General features: G+C 47.0%; 1 protein-coding gene across 1 annotated transcript; it reads right to left on the bottom strand.

The window, feature by feature from the left end:
* Positions 1-3,217: 3,217 nt before the first annotated feature.
* dll4 (delta-like 4) lies at positions 3,218-12,943 on the bottom strand. Its single transcript, XM_084483463.1, has 11 exons — positions 12,470-12,943; positions 11,991-12,251; positions 11,532-11,589; positions 10,536-10,808; positions 8,750-8,810; positions 7,205-7,335; positions 6,894-7,063; positions 6,367-6,586; positions 5,058-5,796; positions 4,432-4,540; positions 3,218-3,984 (listed from the first exon to the last, which is right to left on the bottom strand). Exons 1-11 carry the CDS (start codon positions 12,521-12,523, stop codon positions 3,979-3,981), a joined length of 2,082 nt encoding a protein of 693 aa, XP_084339589.1. The 5' UTR covers positions 12,524-12,943; the 3' UTR covers positions 3,218-3,978.
* Between the last annotated feature and the right edge of the window lie 3,184 nt (positions 12,944-16,127).

Below are 16,127 nucleotides of genomic sequence, written 5' to 3'. Positions count from 1 at the left end.
AGGTGGGAATGAAGAGATGGCATGCACTACGTGGGTGTTTGCCAAACTGGTTTACTAAGCCATTATACGAGACCAGCTGTGGTGGTCATGGGCATTGTGAGCACTGAGATTCTTACTGACACCTAGTGTTAATGTAATGAGACAGCTCCCATGCACTGCAGAGGGTGTTGAGGAGACACGTCGCTCCATGTTATTATTGTATGTTAATGATAGTTCTCTTATTTCTGGTAAGGAAGGAATAAACTGACAGCCAAATGAAGGAATATGCTTGTTTTTTCTATTGTTTTCCAGCTTGTTGTGTTTATCCATTCTTCAGCCATTCCCGCCTCTTGAAAATACCACGTTAATATCATCTTGAGAATGAAGCTCTAACTCAGCCTTCCACAAAGAAAACAGCCATGTGCTTTGTTATTCAGAAGGGGATTGACACTTCTCCGGTTGCATAATAATGAGAAAGATGAGATACAAAACCCTGCTTCCGGATTGTTGAGGAGTGACATCCATTCTGCATTCCCCCCCCGACCCCCCTCCGCCGACCCCCACCCCCACCCCCTCGTTTCTCCAACAATATAAATTGTGTTGATTAGCGCATTTGTCTCCCCGTTTGCTTGTTTTGCCGTTCAGTTTCCTGGAGACCCAGGGCATCTGTGTGAACAAGTGCAGCCCGCAGAAAGAGATGCGTGAGAAACACCGTTGGCCAGTGCCGGCATGTTCTGCATTTTTGAATCAGGGAGGAAACAGGAACTGATGTCACTGGGTCACAAACAGGATGCTGTGATTTGAACACAATGAAAACGCTTGGCCCGATGCAACGGAGACCTGGGGGCCAAGGAGCGGGGGCCCCTCAGCATGTGCCTGGGAATGTGGTGACGTTTATGAGCAGACATGCTGGGGATTAAGAAACAGGTGCTCCCCGAGCCTGCTCAGGTAACGGGCTGAACGTTGTATTGTTTCTAGCCACACTGGTCTGGAAGCCTTCATAGCTGCTCCCTCTGTGTGACTCTGTTTATGTCTGGGTCTGCTTGTGTGTGTGTGTGTGTGTGTGTCTGCTTGTGTGTGTGTGTGTGTGTCTGCTTGTGTGTGAGTGTGTATGTAAGTAGGGCATGTGCGTGCGTGCGTGTGTGTGCGTGCGTGCGTGCGTGTGTGTGCTTGTGAGTATGTGTATGTTTGCATGTATGTGCGTGTCTGTGTGTGTGAGTGTGTGTGTGTTTCTGTATGTGTATGTCTGAATGTCTGTTTGTCTACGTGTGTGTGTGTGTGTGTGTTGGTGTGTGTGTGTGTGTGTGTGTGTAAGGGGGATGGGTGGGGTATTAGGATGAGGATACCTTGACCAACAGACAAACAGGATGTGTGTGACGGCTGAGCCTTCCGGATTCTCTGTCGGCTCTTTGATTAGGTCTGATGGCTGAGCGCTGATTGCGGCCAGACTCCAGTTAATGGGATGCACAGGCTGTTGTGTTGTGATGAGGATGATGACACACTGCGAGGAGGAGGACAGACAATCATTTCAAACAGCCCAGAAGAAGAAGAAGAAGAAGAATACATCAAGAGATGGCGGTTTAGAGAACAGAACAGAAGCACTCTCTCAGACGCATGAATCCTTACTAGCGTGCAGATTGCCCATTTCCAACCTCATTAAAAATACTTGAAATACATGAAAGAGAAGGGGGGGGAAAAGAGGTTGCGTTTCTCAATGAGGGATCGGAGAACAAACGGCGGCAGAGCGGGACGAGCGGGGAGGCAGACGAACCGCTCGTAACGAGAGTCCGGTTTGTTTTGACAAGTCAATAAACGTTTCTAGAAATAAAGTGCAGAGGTCAACGCTTCTCTACGTCTCTTTATGTTTATGGGGGGGGTGCACTCTCCCATCTGGTTCGTCCTCCCTCCTATAACATAGTGCCACCCTCCCCCCCCCCCTCCCCCACCCCTCCATCATGGAGGGAGTGGGTGGCGTTCAGATATTGCACTCAACCCTGTTCGGTGTCGCAGGGCCGACCGCTTGATGGTGGTTGGAGGCGGCGGGGGATGGGCCTGGGTGGGACGGGGGGGCGGTGGGGTACATGTCTTGCGTGTGTGTATTTTTTAAGAGAGATCTATGCACAGCCAGAGCTCAGTGTGTGTGTGCGTGTGTGTGTGTATTGTACCCAGGGCGAGAGGCCTGGCATATGCCGCTGTTTTTATGGCAAAGCGGCCTCCTCTTGCTCCCCCACGGCATCTGTTTTATGTGTGTGTGTGTGTGTGTGTGTGTGTGTGTGTGTGTGTGTGTGTGTGTGTGTGTGTGTGTGTGTGTGTGTGTGTGTGTGTGTGCACGCACGTGTGTAAGTGCTTTGTGAGGGGTGGGGGGCGTTCCCCTTTGCCCCATGCCTGCCTTTGTTTCACCATTTCCAGCTTGAGGCGGTGGTATCCGTGGAAACTGATTTGAATTTCAACCCAATTTGGGCCTGAATAAGAGAACGTTTGGGTGGAGTTGTTTGAGGGTTAAAAAAATAAAATGAAAAAAAGCTAAAAGAACGATGAAATATTTTCTGTTCGATCTAAGGCCTTTTGGAGAGGAAAAGCAAACTTCTTTTTTGTAAATGCAAGGGAACCTTCTGGTATTCATAATCCAAAGTCTGTTGAAAATGTACAGTTGGTTGGCCAATTCTGTGTAAATATTAGTACAGAGATTTGAAGCCATCCAGCTTCCCTATTAATAACTGTGCTTTGGTTGTAAGAAACACAAGACACAGCCAATTGTGGTTTGTACGCATTTCATTATTTAAAAACACCTCAAAAATAATTTCTTTTTCCATTCACTAACATCAAATTAAGAACAGTTGAGAAGAAATTAAAGTTTTATTCTTCAGAAGTTTGGTCCTTATAAATATGCATTATATACAAAATAAAATTATAAAACATATAAAGAACAGTTTTTCATATTTAAATTAAACTCTTCAAATAATCATCACTTTAAAAAAATTACATTATTGGTTCTGTATTTTTAAATTTTGTGTGATAGGCAGGCAGTGGTGTGACAGTCTTGTACGTGTTCAGTCTCTTCATAGTTTTAGGTTGGGTTGCATAAAAATACCCATTTTGAATCCCTCTCTCCTTGGATCTTGCTGGCACAGCACTGACTATTGCGCTTCTGTGGTTTCCCCTCAGATTCCCCGTTGATTAAAAAATAGTTCCCCCACCTCACCCGCTGTTTTTTGTAGTGCAAATGATCCAAGAAGAGTCAAGGGCACGAATTTAGCATCAAACCCTCCCCTCCCCCATTCTTTTAAGGCTTCTAGTGAATTTGGGCTGCATCCAATCTTTACTGTTGCATGGAAAAGTCGGATCGTTCATTAGTTTTTTTGCGTGTGTTTGATTGACAAGTCGGATATTATTTCTCAGACGTTCAGAGCTCTAAGAGTTTGTACGGTCTGCGGTTCGTTTTTCGACGGGCGGGTGAGTGTTGCAAGTTTCCATCCCGAGTCTTGCATAGCACGCACAGCTGGCGGGAGCATGAACCCGGAGATGGGGTTCCCATCACCAGCACCTCCGTTTTGATTGGTTTGATGATTATCGCACAAGGCAAGTTCGACTACAAGGGGGGGCTGTATTATCCATCTCCTCTTGCAGTCGTCCAGGAGTGATTCATTATTTGAACTGACAGCCCCAAAGTCAGAAAAGTCTCAGAGTCAGCCGGGCATCAAAGGCAGTCCAGGTCGTCGTTCCCAAAAACGAGATGACCTTCTTTTCTGTACATGTCTCTATATGTGACCACTCGGTTCCAGAGGAGAGAGTTCTCTGATGTGGTTCGTGTCTGTGCCGCAGAGCAAACTGAAGGTTCTGCCAAGTTCCTCACTTCTCAAGTGTTCCAGAGCAGCGCTTTTGACCCAAAACAATCGGCAGCCTTTCTTTCTCCGCATTTGTAAACAATCCAGAATGTGGTATTCTGACTCGATTGTGTGTTTCTTCCCACTCAAGCTTCGGCCGACTGCCCTCCACGCTTTATACCTGACGATGAAGAGAAGAGGAAGTGGGTTAAAAATCGGCTTGTGTGCAGGTTGCAAACTCTATTCAACATCTTCAAGCGTTCAGTGGTCAGTCTGACGCACAACGGCGTGTTTGAGACCATTTCAGGCCGTTTCCAGAAAGTAAACAGAGTTTAAACTTTACTTTCAGATATCAGGTCAACACATGGTCAAGATGAAGAATAGTCCTGTAATAGTGACCTTATAGAATAATCTACACAAAAGCTGGCCTCTCTCTGGAAACACTTCTGAAAAATGTCGGCATCCCTTAAAAATGTAGGGAACATCTTCTGTGCCGTAATGAATATATCCAAAAGACGGCCATCACATATAATAGGCTCCAGCAGTGAGGTATGGCGTGCCGAGAATAGACTGATATGCCATAAAATGGAGCTATAAAAGTACAGAAGACGTGGTTTATGGAGCCTACCTCGGTTGCGATGACGCACTCCCGTCGCTCCTCCGCTATAACAAACACCGACTGGTACATGGAGTCTCTGGGGGAGCATATCGTTGATATCCTACACTCTGGCTTTTCACTGCAAACACAAATCACACTGCGTTAAAACAAACTGGAAGCACATGGCACAGCAATGCATTCGGCTCGCATGGAGGGTAGAAACACACTGAGGCGCGCTGCAATGTTGGAACGTAAACTAACCACAACGCTAATGTTAAGTGTTTTTGGGGGGAATTGGACGCAAGTCTACTGAAGTAAATTGTTGACATAGAATCGTTTTTTTTTCATCAAAGGGATATTTGCAATGTGTATGGCGACCTAGATTTGGGTTTTCATGTTTTCCACTGCTTTTCGGGAGAACTTTTTTCTTTCCCTCTCAATTTGAGTCTCATATAAAATATGTTTAGCCTCGAGAGTTCAGACAATGAATGCCTCATTCATTTTGGACGATATACAGCACTCTATGTCATCCTCAATAGAAAAAAACCTTACAGTCTGACTGCAGTTGAAATATGGCTCAAATTCTATAGCTACAGTAAGCAACTGGACCCAAATGGCATTTCTAAAAGGGTAAAATAATAAGTGCGGTTTCTTACCTGTACATTCGATTCAATGGCACTTTTTCTTCTAAACACTTGTCATAAATTAGACTTTTCCCCTCCTGCGACGAGTCCTCCTTGAACTCCTTGGCCTTCGAGCCGTACGTGTCCAAGTGATAGTTTTTATGGTTAAAGTTCGACTTCTCCGACTCGCAGTCCACCTCCAGGCCCACCTTCTGGTTGGTGTTTTTGAGCTGCGACGCCGGGATCAGGTTGTCCCGCTGCACATTGGACAGGTTGTTCATGGTCTCCGTGTCTCCCCCGCCCTGCCGGGCCTGCCTGTGGACGTGCCTCATGGCCAGGCCCACCATGCACAGCAGCACCAGTAGCGCCACCAGCCCCACCGCCAACGCCACCGCCGCCCACTGGAAGCTCTCCGGCCCGTCGGTGCTGACCACGGGGAAGGTCACGGCGGTCGAGTACTCGCAGCGGGACCCCGCGAAGCCCGGCGGGCAGAGGCAGGCGACCGGGGGCTTGCCCGGACCCCCTCCCCCGGTGCAGAGGCCCCCGTTGGCGCAGGGCCGCAGGGCGCACTCGTCCAGCGGCCGGTCGCAGTTGCGGCCGCTGTAGCCCGGGAGGCAGGCGCACTTGTAGTCGTTGATGTGGTCCAGGCAGGTGCCGCCGTTGACGCAGGGGTTGTCGGCACACTCGTTGACGTTGATCTCGCAGCGCTGGCCCGTGAAGCCCGCCCGGCAGCTGCACACGCGCATGCCGCTGTGGATGACACACAGCCCGCCTGAAGAGAGACCAAGGCAGCAACGTTAGGACGTGGACGCGACCATTGTTTTGGTGCTAAAGGGAGCCCCGAAGCAAAGGGAAGCAAAGTCGTCTGTTATCAGGTGGACATCATCGCACAATCGACTAGAGCTAAGATTCGTCTTCGCAAATTGGTTCTTAGAACGCACAAAGCCTCCCACCCCCGACCCCCTACATAGGGCCGTCTACAGCGCTCCCTATCGCTGGTGTCAACACTGTACGGCATTGTTCGCCCGGCACACACGAGAACAATCCCACTTCTTTCGTCTGTTTACAAAGCGAGAGAAATCGAGCCACGTAGGATATTTGTCCCCCTTTCATCAACAACCACTGCCAGCGGCCGCGGCAGCCACGGCTACAATCTACTGGTGTAAGGGGCCGAGTGTTTACACCCAGGACAATAGACACCAAGTTCCAACCAATTCCTGTTGTTGGACACTGCTTCCAGTTGCAGGAATTTGCAACGGGGGGGTTGGAGAGAGAAGGGTTCGAGGGAGAAGTTCACATGCGTCGGTGGGAGGGAGAGACCGGAGGAGGAGGAAGACGCTACCGTTGGCGCAGGGCAGCGAGGTGCACTTGTCCACTCTCTTCTCGCAGTTGAGTCCCGTGTAGCCGTGGGGACACTCGCACACGTAGCTGCGGCCGTTGTCCTTCTCGCGGCACTGGCCGCCGTGGAAGCAGGAGGCGTCGCCGCACGTCAGGAGGCTGTGCTCGCAGTGGGAGCCCTCGAAGCCTGGGAGGCAGGTGCAGGTGTAGCCGCTGTCCAGGTTCTGGAGAGGAGGAGAAGGAGAAGAAGAAGAAGAAGAAGAAGAAGAAGAAGAAGAAGAAGTAGCAGGAGGAGGAGAAGGAGAAAAGGAAGAATAAGGAGCAGGAGAAGACGAAGAAAAAGAAGAACGAGAAGAAGAAGCAGTAGTAGGAGAAGCAGCAGGAGAAGAAGAACAACAAACAATTAGCTGCATGTTGCATCACAACAAACGCCCCATTCCCTCGCTCCCGTCATTCTAAATAAAGGATGATCTTATCTCATGATGCACTATCATTAATCACATTTTTTTCCAATCCCATCGCCCAACTCACTGTGCATATGCCTGCGTTCCTGCAGGGGTTGCTGTCACACTCCTGCATCTCCAGCTCACAGTTGACGCCCGTGAAGCCGGGCAGACAGGTGCACGTGTAGCTGCCCTGTCCCGTGTTCATGCAGGTGGCTCCGTTCACACATGGACGGTGATGTGTGCAGAAGTTCAAATCTAAAAAGGACGGAGGCCATGGGGGTTTTCGTTAACACTGCCCGCATCGAAACAAAAAAAAAAAAAGGCAACAACCTCTGCTACACTCCCGGCTGAGCGGTGGTTGGACTGTGAAGATCAAGTTCGCCGGGAGATGTATACCTTGGTCACAGAACAGGCCTCCCCAGCCCTCCTGGCAGTTGCACTGCCATGGCTGTTGGCAGGTCCCGTGCTTGCAGGCGGGATATTTCTTGCACTCGTCGCAGAAGGGACCCTGCCAGCCTTCTCTGCAGCTGAAGGTGACGTGGAAAAAGGAAGGTTTTGATTAACTACCGGGCTAATGCACGTCTCATTAGGGCCGGCGGAACGGGGCCTTCAGCGCCACGTCTGAAATGACCACATTTGGTATCTGCAGGGTTGTTTGTTGATGTTTTCTATTAACTTGGCCGGCTAAACCGCGAGAGGTCAGTTCTGTTAAACATTATATTAATCAAGTGAACAGGCAGAGTTGAGAAGGGCAATTTTTGGAGTAAGCAGAAGCAGTGTGCTTATGGTTTTAGGTGGTTGCCATTGATTAAGGGGTAAGGGGTAACATCAATCCTTTCTCCACTTGCCACACTTTGACGTCACTTTATTGCCATTGGCGGTGTTTCACAAGACATTACAGCCATATCCATTCCCACACAGATCCATCGTGCTTATCATTACAAACTGTGCCACTTCAAATTCTCCTAAACAAAACAATGATTACATTAAGGCCCATATGTTTGGCTTCTTTATGTATGTCAGTATGGCGATTAAATTGTATTTCATAATCTTCCCATCAACAATTGTCAAAAACAATTGGGCCTACTGTATGTTGAAAACAACAAAAGTGCTAAAATAACAATAACATTTGCACACAAACATAGTCGGAATACATATTTTGAGTTTTAATGTGACGCAATGAATAATGAATAACAACAAATGGGGGAAGTTGCTCACTCTGGTCTATTGTTGCTGGTGTGTAGTACAGTCCATACTGGAGGGTAATATTAAAATACAGTAAGGCTTTGGGCATAACAAAATGGCAGCCTTTTCTCATGTTTCCCAGGGATACACAAATGCGTGTGTGTAGGGCTTGGGATGGTCTTTTAACGGCAGAACGCATCCAGTTTGAGTGTGTAGGGGCATGGGAGCAGCTTTAGGGTGGTAAACATCTAAAAGGGTTTATCCTCAATTTGGGTCAGTTTTGGTCAGGGAGAGATGGATTTGGTGTTTTAAAAAAAAAGGGGGTCAAAATAGGATTCGGGAGGAATTTCTCACAGTGAATCCAATGAGTGATTGAGTGAGTGAGTGAGTGTTGAACAGAAAAGGCGAGATACGAAGAGAGAGCCAGGGTCAGAGATGATGAGGGGTCATTGTGTAAAGCCTATAGGATCATGAGAAACAGAGAAATGAAAGAAACGTCGTGCGGAGCAGAATACCCATAGGAACAAACAAAAAAAAAAGAGATGTTTGAACTTGAACTCCCCGTGATGAATGTTCTGGGCATGAGAATAGCAGGATTTAGTGTTAAGTATATTAAATCCTTAGAGCGGGGGAAAGATGGACTGACTACAACAATGCATTTGAAAATCAATATGGAGTGAGGGAGAAGTGCCAGCAAGGTCTTCCAATATGAATCACGTGAAGCCATTATTCAATTGAAATGTTTTTTCTACTTACACACACTCTCCCGGTCTGGAACAGTTACCATTCCTCTCACTGCAGCCGTCCAGGCATATTGCTGAAGCACAAAGAAAAACAACAGCATGAGTTCATATAGTCTCACTGCCAAGCCATTTTCTTTCAGAATGAATAACGATAAAAGACTACCACTAAAAACGGAATTGCAAATACATTCGATCATTGTCTATTTCAATAAAAACGACTACAGACATATTTGAAAGCATATAGTTGTTCATGCGAATCACCAGGGTGCCCAACACAGCTGTTTACTTCTACAAATAGCGATTGTGTACGTCGGGCTTATTCTATGGGGACAGTTTGACGCAGCCTCAAACCGCCACCACTTTCATCAAAGGTATAACGCGCGTTTGATCTGGACCTGCCGCACACAGGTCCCAGCTGCCACCAGGAAGTCGGTTAGGGAGGTTTTGTCCTGTTTAGCGCACTGATTCTCGGAACGAAGGCGACCGGCAGTGTATAAGCGGCCGGTTAGTCCCGAACAGATGCTTGCTCTCAATAGCAGACAGCTGTCATCATTGTTGTTTGTGGTCTGCGCCGAGAACCATATTTTGCAGCTGCCACGCCGCGCGTTCAACAATACGACGACTGGAACGTCGGTGGCGCGTGGCGGATAATAATGCCGCGATTAACCTTGGCGCGTGCAGCCGCCAGGGCTCCTCCTATGAATGTCCGCTCGCGCTGGGATTAGGTTACATGGCACGCGCGCCAAGCGAGTTGTAGGTATAACAACAACTTTCTGGGGCTGGATAGAGAAAGCCAGACAGACTGTATGGGGGAGAGGCGTAATGAGAGTTTTAAAATGATTGGAGTCTGCACGACATTAAGACTAATTAGTCTTATTGTGAATGTATATTTTCTGTAGGCGCAGCCGACGATTGATGCGTCTATAATTGCAACACGTGAGCCCATCTGGTTAGAATTTGGCGCCACAATCAAATGAGTACGTGCCAATTTCTCTTTCAGCACCGAGTGACATCGATGACGGATCCGCTGTCACCCTCCCCGGTCACGAATACCACATGGTAACTATTACTTTCACGGTTTCTCGTTCCAATCACCTCCTTAATTCATTTGTTTGAGTGAAAAGGGGCCTGCACTCTTGTTATGCCAAATGGCAAAGAACTGCGCCACTTCAGGCCGCCCTAATCCAATACATTCCGGGGTTTGACGATCCAGTCAGCTTGGTTTTATTTTTACAATAATAATATGGTTGGCAATGCTCAAACGTCTATTCTTAAATACAATTGCAACAGCCACGCAAACGGAGAAAGTGGCAATTATGCCACTCAAATTATACAATCACACAGGAATGCAAAACGATTTCTAAAATTGATGTTTGACATCCAAATTGCACATTAGCTATAGCATAAATCACTACATGGCCTCCATTCACAGCTTCCTGTGGTCCTGGCCTCTTTCAGATGCAGGAAGGCCCTTAGTGTGAGGCAGATCCACATTTTCATCACATGAATCACCAAAGGTAAGGTTCTTTGGTCTCTCTGAGTTGACTGTGACGCAACATACAAGACTAAAGTAGACCGCCATAAGTTAAATTAGGTGGACATCTTGTATACGTTCTCCATCACAAGACACAAGGTATCCCTTTACATCACACAACCACACCAAGCCTACATTAAAAGTAATCTACAAAGGTCGACACGACCCACCAAGACACCCAAAAATCACCCAAAGCAGAAAGACGCAAGCCTCAAAAGTAAACATCAACCAACCAGGAGGTGTTTGGGGGGGGGGGGATGCTTACGTTCTTCACAGTATTTGCCCTTCCACCCTGGCATGCAGGACAGCTGTCCGTCGCGGGTGCACGTGTAGTGGCCGAATCGGTCGTCCCGGGACATGCACTTCTTGGAGCAGCTCTCCCCGTAGTAGTTCTCTTGGCAGACGAAGCGGTAGGAGTATCGGAGCTCCGTCTGCCTCCCGGACTGGGAGTCCTGGGAGTCCTGGGACCACTCGCTGCCCACCCCCAGCTGCCTCTGGATGGAGAAGAAGCCGATCAGCATGTCCGTGTTGTTGGTGTCTGGGGGAAACACATGGAAGAGATGGGGGGGGGGTGAATTTGAGTTAAAGGTGTCTCGTTTGGGGCAGGGTATATAGTCAGAGCAGTCGGTTCATTTGAAGGATCACAGTCCACGTATAGACGGGGACGGGGGGACGGGTGGGTTGCTCTTGTATTCGATGAAGTAAACCGTTGCTTTGAAAGTAAACTGCTTTGAAAACAATCTGCTCCGATGAGTCAGTGCACATTCGGACAAGAGATGAATTGAGTTGGAAATGTGCTTTCCTTCCATCGGCATTAAAAACATTCCCAGGCATACCCCCCCCCCCCCCCCCCCCCCCCCACACACACACACACCTCCCCTTCCAAAGGGCGGAACGGCGTAAGGTGTAAAGTACAGGAAGATGTAGTCAGGGGCTTTTGGCAGGCAGCGTGTATTCTCACCAAAGCCCACGGTTCGTTCCCACGCCAAAAATAAACCAAAGGAAGTTCAATTGTATTGGAGTATGAGAATGAGAAAGGTGCTCCGGAGATAACAAAGGGCAGCGCATGCCTCAAAACGTGTGAAACTACAACATATTTGCCAAATCGCATGCATGTATTTTTTGGCTGACCGTGCAACTTTACATAGGGTTGACCTTAAAGTGAAGATGTTTGTGCGATAGGGACGTTTGTGCCTTGAGTCAATTTAAACTGCAACCATACTGAAGAGCTCCCTCCTGTGGTCTGAAAGGTTTTGCTTACCTATAGGCGCGCTTTCTTGAGGCGAATGCCAGGCTTCAATGATCAATGAAAATGAACCCTGAGGAGGTAACGCATTGAGTTATTACAGAGGGTAGATTATAACACACTTATAAAGTACAGTAAAACAGTAAAGTAAAGCGTCCTCATCTATAGCCTTCTATTTCTCCATTTGTAATGTCCGATTAAAAACAAATGTAGAATATAGTTTTATATTTTGATTAGATTTGCATTTAATTAAAGCGGAGTAGTCTGTAGTAAACAGTTCCCCAGATTGAAATGAAAGACGTGGTCGCAATCCAATCCGTTTGATGACAGAGAATTACCTAATGGTAATGGATTAGTCGAGCTGACCAATAACCCGGGCGCTACCTATGTCACTGAGCTGCCCCCCCGTTTTATTTTGACTGTCTGCTCCAGGCAATACAATTCTACAAATGAATGCATTTCTTTCATTCTTACCGGCCATCCAAAGTTGACTTGCACTCGGATCGGAGTGGTAAACGTGCCGCTGTCCTTTGCGCTGAAAGAGTTGGTCCCCAGAACCGGTGTCATTTCGCTCCCAAAGATGCAGTCACCTGGCGAAACAACCGCCTGGTAGTTCTTCAAGCAAACTCTAAAGAAAGTCCTGCAGCTGGGTGTGCACGCGTTCCCGTTGGCCAGCATCGCTTTGTGATTCCTAAACTCATGGAGGTCGATCTCAAACACACCGGCACCGAATACCTACAAGAGAAGACACACAAACACACACACACACACACACACACACACACACACACACACACACACACACACACACACACACACACACATTTAGGAAACCGGGGTCGTTGCGCATCAATATCCTCATCGACTACGGCCTCTCGTCTCATTTTTCTTTATTTATTTTCTTTAAGGGACCTGCAACGGTGCGGTCGGGATGCGTATTCCTTCGCCCATACCTGTGTTATCAACGTGGTGCTGAACGCAACTGTAAAGGTAAACCAGGCTGCCATCCTCTTCGCTTCTCCTGGGCAGCCGCGTCACCACCCAATGAAGCCCGTATCACACACACAGCACAAACCCCCTCTCCCCCCAAAGAATGTACCCCCAAGAAAAAGAGGAAGAAAATAACTGCTAGTAATAATCTAAAGTGTAAATCCTTCTTCACTCCCGGGGAGTTTTTTTTTCGGTGCTCTTGATTTGTTGTTGTGTCAAAAACGCAAAAAAAAATAAAGCAATATCCCCCAAGTTATCCGAAAAGGTGAAAGGAAAACCCAATATCCAACAGCGGGTTCTCCCCCGTCAGCAGGCGTCTCGTCGCGTGCGCTGTATTCCACGGGGCGTCTTGCTGGGTTTTTGCGCGCGGTGGACCGCTTGTTTTGGTGCTGCCTGCTGCTCGCGCTGGTGCGTAAGTGTGCCTGGGTGGATGCGAAGCACTGGTCTCGATACTCGTGAATGAAACCCTCGTGCGTCTCCTCCCCGATATATAGACTCCGCGCGGCTCATTACATAAACTGTCAATCAGTATTTGACACCGCCCATTTTACATATTCAACCCCCCCTTCTCTCCTGTACCCCATCCACAATTATCTAGATGTGATACCTAGTGGCACGGTGCTGACTGATCACCGTGCCGTGATGTGATTATTAACAAACTGCAACATCTGGTCACTTTTCTTTATTTTATTTTTTTTACGAGAGGTGCGCAAAAACGCATGGCGCGTGCACTCCTGCATTGCATATGGCAAACACATAATATTACTCCTTGAATTAGACACTTAATTAGAGGCCTATACAATTTCATATACATACATATACAATTGTTTGGTGTATCTATATGTAACCATCAAATTGATATACTGGGTAAGCAAGCTTACTTACACTTGTGTGTATGTAGAAAAACGATAAAGAATAAAAATGGTACATTATATTCTTATTTTCTGTAGACCTATAGACCTAAACGTGCCCCGTGAGTTTGGCTCTGCAAAATCAAATGGTTAATCATGGCTGATATGTAAGAATATATTACTTGACTATAGCGCTATAATACATATTATTTGACTATAGACGCCCCCTACAGTTTTTTTCTGAATCTCATTTGACCACGACATCCTTCCCTTAACTTGTAAATGAACACCATTCTGTTTTCCCGGGATTCATTTCAGTGTCTTTGTGGCGCGTGCCGCGTGCTGCCACCCATGTCTCTCCAGTCCCGTGGCGGCGTGCCTCCTATTGTTGGGACGCGTGCCCCCTTTCTGCCTCCATACGGCTTTAATGTGCGGGACGGGAGACATAACTATTCAGCTGTATGCAAATGAGCTCTCTCTCTCTCTCTCTCTCTCTCTCTCTCTCTCTCTCTCTCTCTCTCTCTCTCTCTCTCTCTCTCTCTCTCTCTCTCTCTCTGTCTCTCCCCCTCTGTCTCTCCCCCTCTCTCTCTCGTTCAGACGCACACACGCGCGGGCGCGCAAAAACGCAAAATCAGCTGCATTCGTAAAATGACCCGGACTTTAATAAAAAAACAGGCGTATTTCAAACCTGACAGTTCATTTAGAGGGAATCATTTAACGGGTGATAGTCCATATGGACATTTTAAATTGATTTGGCCTATTTCGCTCATGAATGTATCTAATATAATCGTCTAATATCAGATTCTTGATATGTTTAAAAATATAATTATTCCAAAATAAACCAAACAGAAACCTTCGACGGGTGAGTCGATATGAGTTCTGATGAGTTTGGCTTGTCCTAATACTTGTTCCAATAATTAATTGCTCTCGCTGTTGTGCCAACATCCATGGGGTGCGTTTGATTTTCCGATTGGGTGTGTTTGTTATTCGATCACATGCAGCTTTATGCGCCCGTGCCTCTCATTCACCATCTGGTGAGGGACCGTGCGGGCGCAGCGTTGTATCTCCGTCTCTGCATAGACACCAGTACGTTGTCTTATCCAAATGGTCTCTGGCACACTCGGTTGAACTTTAAGGACGCAATCAACTTAGTTTTATTATCATTTTTTATGGAGATAATTGCTCTTGACGACACACGCCCGTAAACACAGCCTCAACACCGTAGCCTAGCCAAGCGAGTAGGCCTACTATAAGAAAATAATCAGAATTACACTTTTATACAATTAATTTTGGTAGGCCTATCCTATTCCTATTTACAGTCTATTCTATAGAATTTGCAACATGGATATTTAGGCTTTGCCATAAAAACTGAATTCAAACCACCATTGTTGCAAACAGGCCCACTTGGTCTGTAGTGACTTTTAAGTCACTAACAAATTATATTGAGATTAAAAAAATGACATGATTCTTTGCATGAACTCTTGTTGAACACTGTGTGTCATCTTGTGTTGTTCTACGGTAGCTGTTTGTTTGCAGTTCATCCCGTTTTGTTCGACAGTAGCCGTGTGCTGTTGAGAGCGACAAATCTATATTTGTGCAGTATTTATATGAACGGCACGGCCGTCCATATGAATACTTTTCATATTGACACACCTGTTGGCCCTCTGATACACAGGCGGGCAAACAAAGACTCTGGCTCTGCGATTGTAGGCCTGTGGCTTTTAACCCATGGCTCTCGTGTCCATTGTACCAGTGGTGGACATTCACAATGGCATGTTATTGCCATATTAGGAGTTCTTACAATTTGTTCTTATTTTGTATGTTTGAAGGTAAGCTTTGGATCAATACAAGAGTGCAAGAGACAGATTTCGTGAAGTGAGCCGGCCTGAAATATGGATCGGCATAACTCATAACTGGAGGTCAGGGGTCACTCTGACAGATTGCCCTCCAGGTGTTCAGGTTTGCCTTATTTCATTGCCTCCATTGCCGATAATGTTTTATAAGGCCTCATATAACCGCTTATCTTGTTTCAGCCTTTCGGCCAGTCGGCCTGAAACTTAACATAAAAGGTGTTAAAGTTTATTGTGGGCTTAGCAAAGTGAGCACAGCTTGTAACTAAAAATGCATTGCATTTACTGGAAACGCAAATGATAATGATGAGTGAGAGATGCTGAGTTATAGCACCCAAGGTCTTCTATATTTGACCTTTCAAATAGTCCCCCGTAAATAAAAGAAAAAGGACATTTTGGAATGGTCACAACACAAAACATTTGTTGTGTCTTCAGCGGGAGCTCAGTCGAGCTTAGTCGAGTGTAGGGAAGATTTAAGTGGCTGTCAACACTCGGGGTGTTGTGGTGTTATTGAAGCATTTTTTCACTAAACCCCCCCCCACTAAAACAGCATTGTAGTATTCTTACACTCTTATGTAATGCCAGGCGGCAACCAGCGAGCCCTAAATAAACGGAGCAACGGTTTGAGCTGGGCTGTCGCTCATAGCGTCCAGCGAGAGGAGCCTGCCTCTGCCTCTACACTCTGCGTTCTCCAGTGGCTCAGCGGGGGGGCCGACGGGCCAGACTGTAGTTCCTCTTCTGTAGCTTCCTGCTTTGATGTTTTGTCTGTGTTTGGTCTATATGTGTGTGTGTGTGTGTGTGTGTGGAGGGTTGGTTGGGGGGGATATTTTAATGTGTGTGTGTGTCATGTGTGTGTGTGTGTGTGTGTGTGTGTGTGTGTGTGTGTGTGTGTGTGTGTGTGTATGTGTATGTGTGAGTCT

This window comes from Micromesistius poutassou (genome assembly GCF_964030765.1).
Source record: "Micromesistius poutassou genome assembly, chromosome: 19".
Taxonomy (NCBI): Eukaryota; Metazoa; Chordata; class Actinopteri; order Gadiformes; family Gadidae; genus Micromesistius; species Micromesistius poutassou.
This window is presented reverse-complemented; position numbering and strand designations above follow the sequence as displayed.

What these genes read in the sequence shown, in the direction of transcription:
- dll4 (XM_084483463.1), bottom strand. Translation starts at nt 12,523, where the DNA reads ATGGCAGCCTGGTTTACCTTTACAGTTGCGTTCAGCACCACGTTGATA. An exon ending in GCACCACGTTGATAACACAG is followed by an intron (nt 12,252 to 12,469) that starts GTATGGGCGAAG and finishes CTTCTCTTGTAG; the next exon opens with GTATTCGGTGCCGGTGTGTT. An exon ending in TCCAGACCGGGAGAGTGTGT is followed by an intron (nt 7,336 to 8,749) that starts GTAAGTAGAAAA and finishes CGTCACCTTCAG; the next exon opens with CTGCAGAGAAGGCTGGCAGG.